General features: G+C 38.4%; 2 protein-coding genes across 4 annotated transcripts; both read left to right on the top strand.

The window, feature by feature from the left end:
- The first annotated feature begins 656 nt into the window (after window positions 1–656).
- Window positions 657–8,226, top strand: LOC115735129 (transcription factor-like protein DPB). Its single transcript, XM_030666227.2, has 10 exons — window positions 657–1,003; window positions 1,101–1,393; window positions 1,951–2,030; window positions 2,215–2,258; window positions 5,690–5,752; window positions 5,847–5,993; window positions 6,145–6,213; window positions 6,334–6,432; window positions 7,125–7,195; window positions 7,620–8,226. Exons 2-10 carry the CDS (start codon window positions 1,110–1,112, stop codon window positions 7,855–7,857), a joined length of 1,095 nt encoding a protein of 364 aa, XP_030522087.1. The 5' UTR covers window positions 657–1,003; window positions 1,101–1,109; the 3' UTR covers window positions 7,858–8,226.
- Window positions 8,227–8,688: 462 nt separating this feature from the next.
- LOC125312659 lies at window positions 8,689–9,773 on the top strand. Of its 3 annotated transcripts, none has more exons than XR_007196729.1 (2): window positions 8,689–9,211; window positions 9,411–9,530. XR_007196729.1 is itself a non-coding variant. In XM_048271470.1 (2 exons), the coding sequence occupies exons 1-2, from the start codon at window positions 8,924–8,926 to the stop codon at window positions 9,676–9,678; spliced, it is 315 nt and encodes a 104-aa protein (XP_048127427.1). In that variant the 5' UTR covers window positions 8,689–8,923; the 3' UTR covers window positions 9,679–9,773. The 3 variants fall into 3 exon arrangements, 1 of the variants encoding a protein (XP_048127427.1); XR_007196730.1 differs by having other exon boundaries at window positions 9,430–9,487; XM_048271470.1 differs by lacking the exon at window positions 9,411–9,530 and adding an exon at window positions 9,652–9,773.
- The last annotated feature ends 5,976 nt before the right edge of the window (window positions 9,774–15,749 follow it).

Here is a 15,749-nt window from a genome sequence, read left to right as displayed (position 1 = left end):
TGAATTTTGAGGCTAGAAACGGCCACGAAACCTTCGCTTTGAGCCTCGGTTTTTGAAAAGAGCTTCGAATCGTACTTACAGGCCTCGTCACTCTATCCATATTAAAATTTATGTGCAATTGAAGTTGAGGTGCGCAAATTATGGACATGTATGTTTTTGACATCGAAGTCGAGAGCGGTATCAAATCAAGGCAAAGTTTGAATACTAGTTATAACCTCCAAATAATAGGGGCCAATGTTAGCTAGTGAGCTTATGGGAATAAGCTTCATCATTGAGAGAGAAATAGGTTGGATCACCAGCTAAGACCCCCAAATGACTGCTTAGTGATAAAGAAGGCAGAGGTGCAAAGACAATTAGGATGTTTGTTTGCAAGTAGTCATCCTTGAAAGAGTGCGCAATAACTCACTTATCAAGAGCTCTTGCTCGGAAGATGAATAGAGCTCGGCGATTTGCCGAAGCTAAATGCATCGAAGAGGAATTCGCCTTAGAGGAAAGCACAACAAGAGTGGACAAAGCGAGCGAGAATGCCGACTTGAGTAACGCAAACATCGACCAGAATCCAATGTGAAAATAATGATGGACAATTTCTCTACCGCAAAAGAGAAAAGCATCTAGAATATATATTTACAAATATATATATAATGAAAAAATAATCAAATGTACCAAAGGCATGAACTTTTCCCTCTTTTCCAAGTGGTTGAACCCTCGTTCATCACCTGACCTATCTTTCCCTCTCTCGTAACTTCCCTCTCCCTTGTCCCCTTCCCTCAGATCAAAACCCACTTCCCATTCTCGATCGCCCCATCAAGCTCTCTTTCTTTCACTCAGTGTGTCAACCCAGAAAAGGTCACAGAATCACTCGGAAACAGCGAAGAAAGATAAAGGAGAGTTAAAGGGGAAGAGGAAGAGGAGGAGCGAAAAAGAGAAGAAGACAAGGCACTGGGCTGAACTGGGCTGCGTGTGATGCTTCACCCTTGTTCTCCTCCAATCCCAACTTCTCGTTCGGTCAGTTTGCATCTTGGTCCCCTGAATTGTCCTTAATTTACTAGTACGGGTACTGTCTTATTGGTAGAAAGCTTCAATTTTTGGCGGCGTTTGCAGAGGCAGTGATGGTGATTGGAAGCGGTAATAACAATCACGATCAGACAGAAGATGTGGAGAGGAACCCTGCGGCGGCGGCGGGGGCTGTGGTGCCCAGAAGCGGTGGAGGGGGCGGCAGCAGGTCGTGGGGCACCACGGTTTCCGGCCAATCGGTGTCGACTAGCGGCAGCATGGGTTCGCCATCGAGCCGCAGCGAGCAGGCCATGGCTACTCCGGCGAGCGAGAGTACTTTGCTTCGCATAAACCACCTTGACATTCACGGCGACGATGCTGGATCTCAGGGAGATGTTGGGTAAGTGGGAGTTCTTTCTTTTGTTTAGCTGAATTGTGTTGTGTTGATGTGATGCTTGAGACAATTGGGGTGGTACTGTTATGTTTGAAAGCTCTTGATGAAATGCGAACCCGGTATCAACTTCTTTGTGGCTGAACATTTGGGAATTTCTGAAAGCTAGATCTTATGAAACTTCTGATGCGTGAAGTTGCAATACTGTTTTTGGTGTAGAGTAGGTCACATGTCAGCTTACAACGTTGGTGATACGTGCAATTTGAACTTTTTTTGGGTCCTTTTAGTTAAGTTGAATCTCTAGATTCAGTCTGGTGGTTGGAATTGTTTGAATGTGTCTAAAGACTAAATATACCACATGATATGAACATTTGATAATCAACTCCTGCTTTTACTATTGGTATCACGAAGATGAAGTGAGAAATCCAGTGGCATTCCATGAATTAGGGGCGTTCATATATAGTAGTTCTATCTATGCACAAAGTTTGATCTCTGTTTTGTGCTTGAGGTATCACTTCATGTTTTAGTTTCTCATGAAGACTCACAAATTGACTGTTTCTATTTAGTGGCAAGAAGAAGAAGAGAGGTCAAAGGGCAACTGCTGGTGATAAGAGTGGAAGAGGACTTCGCCAGTTTAGCATGAAAGGTGATTACTACACTTTCTGATAATTCCTTTGCTTGTCTTGTTGTTTTGAGAAACAATGTATTCTGTGGCATGAATGGGGAGTGATAACCCTATGACGCTTTTCCTGCTTACAGGCCTGTTGCTAATTAGTCACCTATGAATAACTTCCTCTTATTAATATACATTCATCGCTTTGGTTTTTTAGTGTGTGAAAAAGTGGAAAGCAAGGGAAGAACTACTTACAATGAGGTCAGGCAGTTTAACGTTTTTTTAATTTGCTTTCTTTTGTTTGGCTTGCTATACGTGTATAAGTAAGCGCAGATTTCTATGTGTACGGCTATTTGTTTGAGTTGGAGTCATATTTGTGTTTCAATGGCAATGTTCACAACCAAGCTAATAATCCGTCGAGCTCTCTTCCGCTTGTGCGAGAATGAGGACATATTGAGGATATTTTCTCCCATTGCTTAATTCTAGAAGTGACATCCATCTATAATGATTCAATTACTTGTGGAATAGTAGGGTACAGCATACATTCCATAGTTGCAACAAGTGTCGCGCTGCATTTGAGGCGTTTGTATTCATTGCAACTAGTGTCATTGATTATGTATGAGAGTCTGTGTTCTCATTATTCTGACTAGGTCAGTAAACTTCTTTTCTCCTTTGCATTGTGGAATTTTATGATCTACGTTAAGGACCTTGAGTGTTCGTCTATTCAGACATTGTACTAAACATCGTAGATGGATCCATGTAGCTAATATCCCCTGTAAAAGGGCTTTTGATGATGTTATTGGAATGCACCTTTTTGCCTATTGTGGTGGTTTTAGCATTAGTAGTTGCCATTATCTGAAATATGGGGGATTTTGTCACATTAGAAGCAATTTTTGGTGAGATTTATTGTTGGAGCCTGTAATGGTTACTTAGACCTTCCCCTGGTTTCTTGGTTTAGGCCCTATCATACATTGTTTCTCTCAGAAAATATCATGACCTTCCTTCGATATCTTTTTCTTTGCTTCTCTTGCTCTTTGGATTTGTCTTTCAACTTTTGTAATTTCACTAGAGTTTCATATTGTGAATCTCTTCTTCCCTTCCATTTGTCCTCGGTTCTCATCTTCCAAAGGAAGGCTAGAGTTATTGTTTTCCATTTCTTCTGACGTCATTTTCCAATTTTTATTAACTTTTCATAATAATGATCCAGATGTTTAGCTGTCTTCTTTAGGATAGGTGTCAGTAGAAGCTTAGTTGATTTTTTTATCCTTTTGGTACATGATCTCCTTTTCCGATGATGTAAAAGCATAGATTTCGCAATTATGAAAAACAATGCCTTACCCCACTATCCTCACAATTTGTTCCTTATGTTTCTTTGTTAGCCTTTTTCCTTTTGTCGCTGCCAGAGGAGATGCCACAGGGCCTCCCTCTTTGCATGACAAACTAGCCATGGCCATTAACAGAATGGCCTTCTCTTCCTCCATTCTTACCCCTGTATCCTAGAACTCATGGGATCTCTTCGATTGTTCACCCAATCTTCAACAACTTGATGTGAGTTAAAATCTTCAAAAAACAGGATTTATCTACTGAGAACAATTTTACAAATTGAATCCTTACCAAAAAAACAATTTTACAAATTGAAACAAACAAGAAGATTTAGCTATCAGAAGCCGCCTGTAGTGGTCTCTTCCAAATCAAAGGTAAACTTATTTTGGCTCAACTTCTAATGAATGTTCAACTACCAGATATGTTCACTTGTAATTGTGTCTTGCTTGGCATGTTAAAGTCAATTTAGAGCATGTCTTTGCTGTGACACTTAATACCCGAAGTTTAAAGTCTTTTGTTGGCATGATTATAACTGTCTTAGACCCATCATTTCCTTCTTCTGTCATTAGTCACCAAAAATATTGCCTGAGTGGAATTTTTTAACCGAGAATTTTTTTTTCCTTGTGCTTTCTGGATTTTTCTAGTTGGTTTCTCTGGAGTTCGTCCTCTCTTGGTTTCACTTTCCTTTAGATGTTTTGGTATATTTTGTACTCCTTCCCTTATTTGGCCTGGAAAAGGTGTTCCTTCCATTTCCTTCATTTTCTTCAGTAAATAGTGCGATTTGATTCGTGGAACCTCACTGCAACCTCTGTAGGAGTTCATGTTAAAAGAGATAAGCTAGTCAGCACCCTCTTCATGTGTTTAGAGTAGCTGTCGCTTACATCTACAGCTTTAATCAGGGGGTGTTTCCCTTCAGCTTACTGTTTGTCAAATATTTGGAAGTTGGACCATCCTAAAACCGAAACACCTGACAGCTGTTTCTTTGGAGGTTGCTTTCACCTTCTTCAGAGCGCTAATGCTTAAAAAGATGTCTTGTCAAACACATGTAACATTCACAGCAAATTGCATCACGAAACAACTGCACACAGCTAAAAAAATTACCAATCTGTGGTCTCGTTATCCAATGCAGGGATTGGGTGTTATGTTTTTGTATGCAATCTTTTGCTCTTTATTTTCTTGTCCTTTCCCCTTTTTGCTCATTATTCAATGGATGGCTTCGTTTATCGAGTGATGTGTCAGGGGTGGTGATGTTCTTCTCTCTAGGTTCATCTATTGTGATAGATAAGTTACTACTGTCCAAATCTACTGTTTCTTTATTTTGAACTTCATAAAGAGCAGCTAAGACTGAGTTCTGCAGAAATAAACCTGTTAACTCCCTGGTGTCCTGGCCCTAAAAACATTCTTCATTCAGCTTGCACTTACATTAGTAGTGACAGTTTGGCATTTGACTTCTTTCTGGAGAATTAGAAGCTCTGTTTTTTCCCTTTTATTGATTGGTAGAAGCTCGTCCGAGTGGTTGAACCACTACTTATGACTACTAAATGGTGAATATCTCTCTAAATAATATTTAATTAAATCCTGACTCTCTATCTAAAAGGAGGAGATGACGTAATTTGTCTTGTACCTGATGATGAAGCTGGCCTATATGCCTGTTAATTACATCTAGAGGACCCTGAGATATTCCATAATCATCTGGCAATAGAAGCATAAACTGGTTTTTGGCATGTTGCAGGGATAGGGTTGAGTCAACAGAATGAAGGTCGATATATACGTTCTTGCTTTTTCACAACATAGGAAATCGGATGTATCGTATCTGGTGCTAATACCATTTTTTAGTAAGATTTTCAGATGTAATGGATGCTAGTCAGCTATTACAAATTTAGGGCTTTCCTCTCTTCATTCTGGTAGGGGAGACATAAATTTGGCTCTACTTGTACGGAAAATATTCGATACGGCTCCTTTTCTTGGGGACTTTCGGTTAAGTATATCTACATTGGGAGACCAATTGCTATAGAAGATAGGTTTCTGTCTCTCAATAAAATTACTGTCAGGAGTCTCTAGTGTTGTTGACGAATGACAAATTAAGTGTAAATCTGATTTCTCTATAATTAAGCCAGATGAAGTTACTTTGTGAGAGTAAATCTGCTCTGGAGGACTGATTGCTCTGCAATTCTTGTTGGTGCTCATCATCTGCTAATGCAAAACCTCTCTTTAGTATTCGATCTGTGCGTCTCGTTTTCACTTGAAAGCATGCATGAATGATCTTATTATGTGCATGTTCAAAACCACTTCTGATTAAAGCAGCTTTTTGGTTTCAAGTTTTATGGCCTTCTTCCCTGAGATATCTGACAGTTTGGAACACTTTCCAGGTTGCTGACGAACTTGTTGCTGAGTTTGCTGATCCTGGCAATAGTGCTGCTTCACCTGATCAGGTTTGTGAGTCTTGAAGAAAGATCCTGCAAATGGCAAGGACAATATGACATCTGTCCGATTAAGTTCCTAACTTTGATACCTTTTTTCTCACAGCAACAGTATGATGAGAAAAATATAAGACGAAGGGTGTATGATGCCCTGAATGTTCTTATGGCGATGGATATTATATCCAAAGACAAAAAGGAGATACAGTGGAAGGGTCTGCCTCGAACTAGCCTAAATGACATTGAGGAACTAAAGGTGTGATATAATTCTGCAATTTTTCCCTGACAGTGGATGATCACTGCCCTTTTCTCTTCCCTCCTCCCCCACCCACCAACCCCCCCTCCCCTCCCCCTCCACCCTTAGTTCTGCCATTGGCTTATCTTGGCCATTTGCTGTCGCCATGCAGACAGAGCGTCATGGGTTGAGAAATAGAATTGAAAAGAAAGCAGCCTATTTACAGGAACTGGAGGAACAAGTAAAAGATCTTCCCCCCTGATGTTTTGGCCTGAAATTGGTTTTGCCTGCCTCTATTTCTGTTTGGTACCCGTGGAGCTAGTTCACTAACATCGTCAACTTTATCTGTTTATACATGAAGTATGTAGGTCTACAGAACTTGATACAGAGAAATGAGCAGCTGTTTAGTACGGGAAATGCTCCAAGTGGAGGCATTGCATTACCATTTATTCTGGTTCAGGTGAATGTGCTCATCCCTTGACTCCACTAATTGGCATACATGTGATAGTTGAACACTGAAAGTGTAAATATTCCCCTATGGTGCTTTAAATGAGATTACTCAATCTTGGTGGATCCGATGTGATAATATTGTCCAAGGTGAAGCAAAATAAAGATTCATCATATTAATAGAAAAAGAAAAAGAAGAATTTTCTTATTATCTACAAAAAGAAAATAAGTGTCTAGAAATGTTAAAACGTGTTTACGTTGTACCCAAAGTCCCAACAAGATATACAAACTTCTAATAGGTTAATGAAATATTGAAGAATTCATGACATCCCATCTGGTTATTTGGCCATTGGAATGCCTGTGCAGGAGATTCAATCTCTTAAGAAGTCTTGGAGTTCTGCACTGCCTTGTTTCATTATGCATTCTCTGGCATGATTAGATTTGATTGACAGATGGGCTGTGAAGAGAGTTTGTGACCTGTCACCTCATAGCCTATGAATTGCAATTGTTCTTTTATGTTAAACAATCAATTTTAATTATATTGCTTACCAGATATCAATTCTAGATGACCTTAATGGATGAAAGGTCAAGTTCAAAGAATTTCACTCTGGATCTATATGGATAAGTTTTTCATGCATGCCGAGTTCCTTGATTGGTATGCCAGGATGAAGTCTAAAGCACCTTTTTTCCCCTTGCAAATTGCAGACCCGGCCTCATGCAACTGTTGAGGTTGAAATATCAGAAGATATGCAGCTTGTGCATTTTGATTTCAACAGGTACAACCATATGAGCAATTTCTTTATTTTTTGATTGCTCGACCAATTGTTCATACCTGCACTAGCATGCTGCAACTTGATCTGTATAATCACGCAGCAGAGATTTCGGCGACTTCTGCCAATTGTACTGAATGTTTTTCTTTTAACTATTTTTCCATGCCTCTCCTGGCTAAAAAAAATGTCGTCGGTTGATATGAAATCGTCATAAAGAAGCATCCCATTTTTCTCTCAATGTACCTTTCCTTTAATATCATTTTTATGTTCATAAGTTGGATTTTCGCTGAATGTGACGCCCGCCACTGCCCTAGTGGCATGCTGCCAGTGTCAACTTCAATTTTATCATGTAATGTCATTTTCCCTTTCAAAACATGAGAGATGTTATTGAGTAATAACATACTGAAATGGTGCATTGACATTATTGCAGCACTCCTTTTGAGCTCCACGATGACAACTATGTCCTTAAAGCGATGAAATTTTGCGAAAGACCAGGAAATGACGAGATAGTGCCTGTGTTTCCTTCCGATGGAGGCGAAGGCTCCAGCATGTCGGGCATGTACCAACCACAGCCTCCGTATCCTCCAATGTCCAGCGCAGCAGATAGGCCGCCTGCCTCTCCTCCAATACCTGGAATATTAAAGGCACGCGTCAAGCATGAGCATTGATCATTCATGCCATGGCAACATTTCTCACCATAGCTGTATAGTCTGTAAAGAAAGTGAGCCTTGAAATTAGTCTTGTGGTGGCCATAACCCTCTTTCATTAGGAGATCACGATTAACATAGAGATGGTAACTCGCTCGGTCAGGAGATAGTGAGAGGTTTTGGATCTCTGGCTCGTGTTTTTGTGCCGTTGTCAAATTATTGGAGTTGCGATTTGTTCATGGTTTCCTCCGCTTGATCCAGGGTTCAGAAGGAATTGTCTTTTACTTCTGTTTTTCGTGGAAGGTGACTGTATAAGATCTTTGATCTCTTACATAATTACACTAAAACATTGTTTCCGCAATGTCACACTGCATGGATGCACATTTCGGATATTAACATTACAAATGTGAAGCGCGAGTGGTATTATCACACTCATGAGTGAGCTTGGACAGAGATTGATAAGCCGGAGTATGGAACCCACTGAACTTTGATCTATCAGTTGCTGTAGAGATACCCATCGAGCCGTTGATTGTCAATTTTCAATAGAACGAGAGTATATTCCTGGAAATCCAACTGCATATCAACTAGGGTACAAAAAGCAGAAAATCTGCGGTGTAGGTGGAGAGAAGTGGACAAAATCCTCAGCAGTGTACAAAACCTGTCGTAGCCACAGGGTCTCACCATCCGAGTCGTGTGGGCAGTCTTACATGGCACCAGCGGAGTGGACGACCACAACAGGGAACACCATGCTTGGCCCTTTGCGTCACGTGTTGTGGTCACACCCAGAGTTTGAGATGGAAAATAATACAATCCCTGCAATTGACATAAAGAGTAGACACTAGACAGACACAGTAGTGGTACTGCCCAAGTAGACGCCTCTAGGCAAATTCAGGATATATCTTTTATGATGTTGATGAAGGAAGAAAGGGAAATGGGTTGCACATAAAGAAGTTTGAAGTAGTAGTAGTAGTAGTGAATGATGAGATGCCTTCAGAAGTTATTCCAGGGAGGACCACAGGGGGTGATATGAAAGGAAACACTCTCTCTTTCGCTCTCGTGATCTCGATCTCGAGCGATTGTTTGTGCAATGTGTCGGCACCATGTGGCCCTGAATCAATGCGAATTGGGAGCAGATAGTACAAATGGTTTTAGGGTATATAAGAGCACGTGTATGTGGGATTTGAGAAGCAGTGAACAGCTTCGTTTAGGGGTTGGAGAATGTACTCAGATTAAGCGTGGTCAAGGTGACTGTCATTCATCTGCATTTGCACCTGCACCTCAGTCACTCGCTCAGTTTCCTCATCAAACACTTGAAAATGCTGTGGCAATTGCAATCCGAACTGTGTTGGGAACTCAGGTGCAGGTGCAGGTCCAGGTGAATGCCACTTTGACTCTCTCTCTCTCTCTCTCTCTCTGGTAACGTGTGGATCCGAACCTTCGCTTTCGGCTAATCTCGTGAATGCACGGAAAGTGCCATGTCCTTGTACATTGAGTAGGGCTCCACTTTACAAATTTTAAGTAGAAGCAGAGATCCGAACACAGGTGCAAGCGCTTCCCGGCAAGTCATATTTAAGGGTTGCTGCGGCTCTCAAGGTATAGCATTTTGTACCGATCCGATCCGATCCGATCCGTTCCGTCTGAGGTGAGTCCTCAAAAAGGGTACTCAAGGTGACGTAACATTCCCTTACTTTAGTACTTAGACACTCAGCGTATTATTCTCCCCCCTAATTGAACTTAGCATATGTATATCAGTTGATTCTCTACTTTGAATTGTTTCCCCATGGTTATTGGATTTAAATGTCTGTTTGTTGCTAGCTCCTTTGTAAGCTGAAGGTTTCTTAAAGTAGCAAAAGCAAGTGGAACGGTTGAAGTAGAGGTCTTTCTCCAGGAGGTGAAATCCAAACAAAATGGGGAAGATGCAATTCTCAGCGAGATGGAGTTATTTAGGGCGCGATCTCTATTTTTCTGTTCCCAGAAATAGATTTCGAACAGAAATCCATTTGGTAATATAATTTCATTCTTCTATTTTTGGAATAATTTTTTAACCTAAAAATGTGTTTGGAATAAAATGGAGAGTAGATATTTTTTATTTTTTCTATTTCTGTAAAAACTCTTCTCATCATCGGTCATGCCATTTGCAGGCCGCCGCAACCGTTTCGTTATCAAACGCATTTCTTTGCTCAAAAACTTGTCCGGAGAGTATTTCAAGCCTGAAATTATTTTTAAAAACAGAATGATTATCATTGGCTGCCTTAGCATGCTAGTTGAATAAGATAGCAACTAATTAGGCGAAACACACAAAATTTGATCATGGTCTGATTATGCTTCACACAAAATTGTCAGAAAGTGATGAATCACTGTAAGAATTATTCGTAAATCAATGTCTAACTAGCTTTCCACTTTTAGGATACATTTTGATGTTTCTTAAGACACGATTAGATGATGTTAACGAGTTTCTCAGTAACTAAGGATTTTCAGGCATCATGAATGGGAAATCTATGCTTCAGTTTGATGTGTGATGAGTTCAATTTGAATAATATTGTTGGAATTGATTTCTTGGTTCTCCCTTTGACAATGATTCTCTCCCAATTGGTTGGACCGTAAGTGCAATGATTTACTTCACAGGCGAGGTCTCTAGGATGGCTTGGCTGCACCAAGAAAAATAAATGAATAGAAGAAGCATTTGACTCCTTCATGCATGCTTCATTTGGCTCGAGGATCTTGTTTGTCACCTCTGATTTCTTCAACTTCTTCTCCTAGCTAGATTTGTTCTACAATCAGATAAACTTTGCAAGATACTCTCTAAATTGAGGGCAAGTTTTTCCTCCACCATCGGAACTCTCTCTGTCCAGTATTTTGATTGGTGTTTTTTTTTTTCCCCCTTTGCTCCAAATTCTGCTTGATGGTTACAAATATGAATACTCTTGAACCCTCACGACAATGCATCCAAACCGAATATGATAAAATCAAAGTATCATAACAATCATTGGCTTATGAAGTGTTGATGCTATAGTAAGTACCCTTAGTTTGGGGAAAATTTGAAATAAGACATGAAGTTGAGCCATTTCTCAAAATAGGTTCTAGAGTGTACCTTATCTCAAATAAAGTCTAAAGTGACCAATTTAGCTTCAAATAAGGCGTCGAACTCACTGGCCAACCAAATTTTCACCAGCCAATGAGCATGTACATCTTGTGTGCATCTCACATGCCACTTTTGTGAGATGCACGAAAAGTTGCATGTCCTTTCCATCTTTCCACCGTATTTAATCGGTTCCACACTTAAGTGCCTGCTCCTGTCTAGCGGAAACTTGGCTGGCCAGTGAGCTCAATGGCTTGGTTGAAACCGAGCTGCAACTTTAAGGTCTATTCATTTTTCATCAAACAAACACTAAACTGATTATATAAGTACTCTCGACCTCGATTGGATCTTAAGTTTCTTTTTTTAAATTTTCTACTATGCTCATAAATTTATCAAAGCAACTCATGCCTCGGATTTATGAGAAATCAACTCGACATGTCCGAATTGAATGTAATCATATATAAATGTGATGAAATAAATAACCCATGCCTTGCTCTAATATTCATTGAACCACAAATGTCCATGTGGATCAAATGCAAAGGAAACTTAGCTCTTGGTCCTTTTTCCAAATGGTCTTCTCATTGTTTTTCGTGCTAGATAATATTCTTAAATAGGCAAATCGACTTTTTCAATATTGCCTAATAAGCCTTCTTTGGCTTATCTAAACATTCGTTGTTGGCCAATGTGACCCAGCTTAGCATGTTATATATTCACATCATTATCATAATATTTAGAAGATGTAAATGGGAAATAACAAATATTCACATTATTGTATCAATAATCAACACAATAAAATCATCCAGAAAAATATCTAAAACTATAATAACTTGTTCTCAATAATAAGTCAACACCATCATTATGAAAGTTCAAAATAAAACCAAGTTTAACCAAAACTAACTTCGAAAATAAATTTCGACGATTCTCCGGAATATAACGCATCATGTAGGAACAAAGAGCAACCACCATGCATATTCAATTGGTAAGTGCCAATACCTTTGATATCCACTCAAGAATTATCTCCCACATTTATCCATTTTGCTCCATGTGAAACTCGTTGAAATTCCACTAAGGTATTTCTATCCTTCACTATATGGTTTGTGGCCCTATAGTCTATAATTCACAAAGGATGAGATTCAGTTATGAAATTGAACTAGAGACATAAGTAATACTCTCAAGTGTACAAAGGGGTTTTACTTTCTTTGGCTCACCACGATTGCGAGTAAAGTAAACCTTCTTGCCACGCTTAAAACACTCCACTTTTGAAATGTCATTCTTGCAAGGACGTTTTCCCTTCCCATGTCGGTTAAACCTTAGTTTCTTTCCTGAAAAATATGTTCCTTTGCCCTTCCAATTCTCAAACCCACCTTGACGCTTATGCTTAGAGTTCGAAACCTCATATGAGCTAGAACCAGCATATCAAATATCCATTTCTAGTTTAGCCGCCGTAAGGGGTCCACCTCTAGCTCAAGATGGCGCATAGCATCCTCAAAAGTCTTTACTTTTCATTGTGGATCAAGTGGATTTTCATATGTACCAAGTCGTGAGGCAAATAACAGATTCTTGCTTGCATTTGCTATTCATCACTCAAAATGTGGCCTGCATCTTACAATTCACTTATCATGTTTGACATATGCCTCTAATGTTATTTCATATTCTGCATATGAGGCATCATATAAAAATCAAACCATATAGTGATCTGTCTCGATTTGATGATCGATATCTAACTAAATTTAGCTTTTAATGCTTCCACATGATTTTGGCATTTTCAAAATTCTTGAACTCCCGTAAGATATCATTTTCTATGCTACTCAATAGAGTAATCCATGCAATAGAGTTAATCTTTTTTCATGTAGCAAATGCCTCTTTTTCCCTCTATGTTGTGTAGTATTTTCATCTTCAGGTTTTTTTCATAATAAATTAAGAGCTTGTAGTGCTTCTTGTTTTTCTAGCATCTACTAAATTTCACATTCCAGACTTCATAATAACCGTTGTTCAATTTCTCTCCTCCGTTAAGCTCAGCTACATAATTCTTAGGTGCTAAAGCCATTGTATTTGAACACGAAGTTCTATAGACATGTACTCACGAACTATTAATGTCTAATATTTATGCAACTATTTTACACCAACTAATTACAATAATTGATAATTTCACAAAAGATCTCAGATTCAAAAGTTCACTATGCTTCCAATCATCGTCTAAGAATCATCATTTCAAATTATCATTAACATAATCATTTATGTAAAATTGAGTTCATTAAAGTTACTAAAATTTTATAGAGCCCCACCTCGAATAAAGATCAGTAATCATACAATGATCCCCTTATCTTGTAATAGCATGGCATGATTTGACAAAATATACAAATAATTCATGCTTCAAATCATAGCTAAATTGTGGAATAAAAGATATAAATGACAAGTACATTTAATTTCATGCAAAATATTCATAATATTGTATGTAATACTAGACATTTAATTAAAAGAAAAATATTCAAATAATTGCATGTAAGGGCAAAACCATAAATTACATGGGCAGTGACTATCGCGACCTAAAAATTCTAAAAATTCATGGGTTAATGGATTATCAGGTTAATTATTTAACTAACCTAACTCGGACTCTCCCAAGTCCATACCAAATCGCAACTTGAGGTTCAATTGATTAATATGCAATCTATTTTAATTTTGGAGCCGCCACTAATCATTTATGGTAGGTCGATTAGAAACCTAAATAAAATAGCGGGAGAACTATTTTATTTATACGAACCAGAGATTAAGAATTCGGGGACTTGATTATGCCAAATTACTCTAACGCCCTTTCGGTGCCATTTTATTTCATGAAAAATCACTTAAGTAGGCAACATTAGTTGATTTTAACCTGAGTCACTAATAAAGGTTATCATGCGAGTGTACAATCAATTAATGAATATTCAAAAGTCAATATAATCAAGGGAGCATGCACCACAAAATTATTGTTTTCACTTTTTGATTTTTTTTTATAGGGATGCATGAAAAAACTATACTACATGCAATGCGTGAAATTATTCTAAGATGCTATGGCATGGTTTAAATGCAAAACTAGGCTAGATGACGTACACTTGAAAATTAATTTCATGATGTATGAATTAATTACAATTCTATACATGCAATTTTAAACTAATATATAGATATATGCTTATAGTTTAATTAAATTGATTACGTGATGTTGGCATCAATTAAATTAACCTAAGCATACAATTCTACATGCAATGCAAACTAACATGGTATGTGGTGACATAGCAAAGATGAATGACATGGCATGTAAGACGTGGCATGGATGACGTGGCATGGATGACATGCCAAGATGACGTGTCAAAGATGAATTTTTTTTTTATTTTTGGATGAATTTATTTCCTAAAATAGAACTATGCCAAAATAATTTTTATCTTGCATATTTTAGAGTTTACATTAAACTAAACCCTAATAAATTAAAGATAAATTATTTTTAAACATGACATTCTGTCTAAACATGCAATTTCTATCCTAGAATGCAATCTAACCTAAATAAAAAATTAGATATGCAACATCTACATGATGTTATTTTTGAAAGATGTAATTTTCAAATATGCAAAGTGAATGAATGCAAATTTTTTTTTAGAAATTTCAAGATTACATCATACGATGGACATATTCTAAAAAATATGACAATCAAAAATTCAAATCAAATGAGAAAAGTGAATATGCCAATCAATGTCAATCAAGAAAGTGGATATATCAATCAAGTTTTGAAATACTTTGCGAATATTTGAGTCAATCTTTAATTCGTAATCCTATGATTAACGATTGAACTCAAATGCTTGCCTAATCGAGTATTCCATCAATAATCTTAAAGATGGACTTTCTCGATCATATGACAAGTTGCGGATTATGAAAGGAAATTTTCCTAATCTACCTGCATTTTGAAAAAGATATCCACTTTGATGCAATACGATCAAGATATGCAATATATAACAAAATAGGCAATTGAATATACCAAAGTTCAAGATAAGAAAAATTACTTTTGATTGCCCAAAGATTGCTTCACTAATTTGATTTTCGCAAGTCTTGACAACCAAGCTAGGAGCTCCACGATTTTGGACTAGTTCAGCAGAGAGTTGTGCACCGGTTTGGAACCAAATCTGACGTGATCGACGATCAACGGTAAAAGCAAAACCAGCTCTGTTCGTGGGCTGTGTGTTGTCCTCTTTTTTTTTTTTGGGTGTTGCAGCTGATTTGAAGTGAAGCAAACTTGGGTACCATAGAGTTTCCCCACACCGGTCGGCTAAGGAATTGAGCACGCCTAGAAGAGTTGTACATGCACCGATAAATCTCACCAAAATAATTCGAATTCAGCACTAACTTGCCTAGAAAATAAACACGAACAGCAGCTCCAACGTGGCAAAACAAAGCAATAATTGATCCCCAACAGCAAATAAAATTCCCTTGGACAGTAGCTAGAATCCCGAGGCGAACAGGGAGCCGTCGGGATCGTGGAGTATTGGACAAGGATGACGACGGGACTGAGCGGGTGGTCTTGATTCAGCAGCCCTCGAGAATGGACCACCGACTGCGTCGAACGTGAACGATTCGAAGGAGTCGCACCACCAATCTTGAAAACGCTCTCCTTCTTTCACCTTCTGTTCTCACGTGTATTATGAGCTAATTATCTCTGAAAATTCTCAATGTAATCCCCCCCTCCCTCCTTGAGTGAACATCGACATCCTTTTTATAGGTGAAGTAGTCCAGAATCTTTAAGGAAAAAGCGCATATTTTCTTTCTTATTGTGAATATGTGAAAGATCTCATCCATATCTCTTCTTTAT

This window comes from Rhodamnia argentea, chromosome 10 (assembly GCF_020921035.1).
Source record: "Rhodamnia argentea isolate NSW1041297 chromosome 10, ASM2092103v1, whole genome shotgun sequence".
Lineage (NCBI taxonomy): Eukaryota > Viridiplantae > Streptophyta > Magnoliopsida > Myrtales > Myrtaceae > Rhodamnia > Rhodamnia argentea.
Note: the sequence above shows the minus strand (reverse complement) of the source record. Positions and strands in the feature narration are given on the sequence as shown.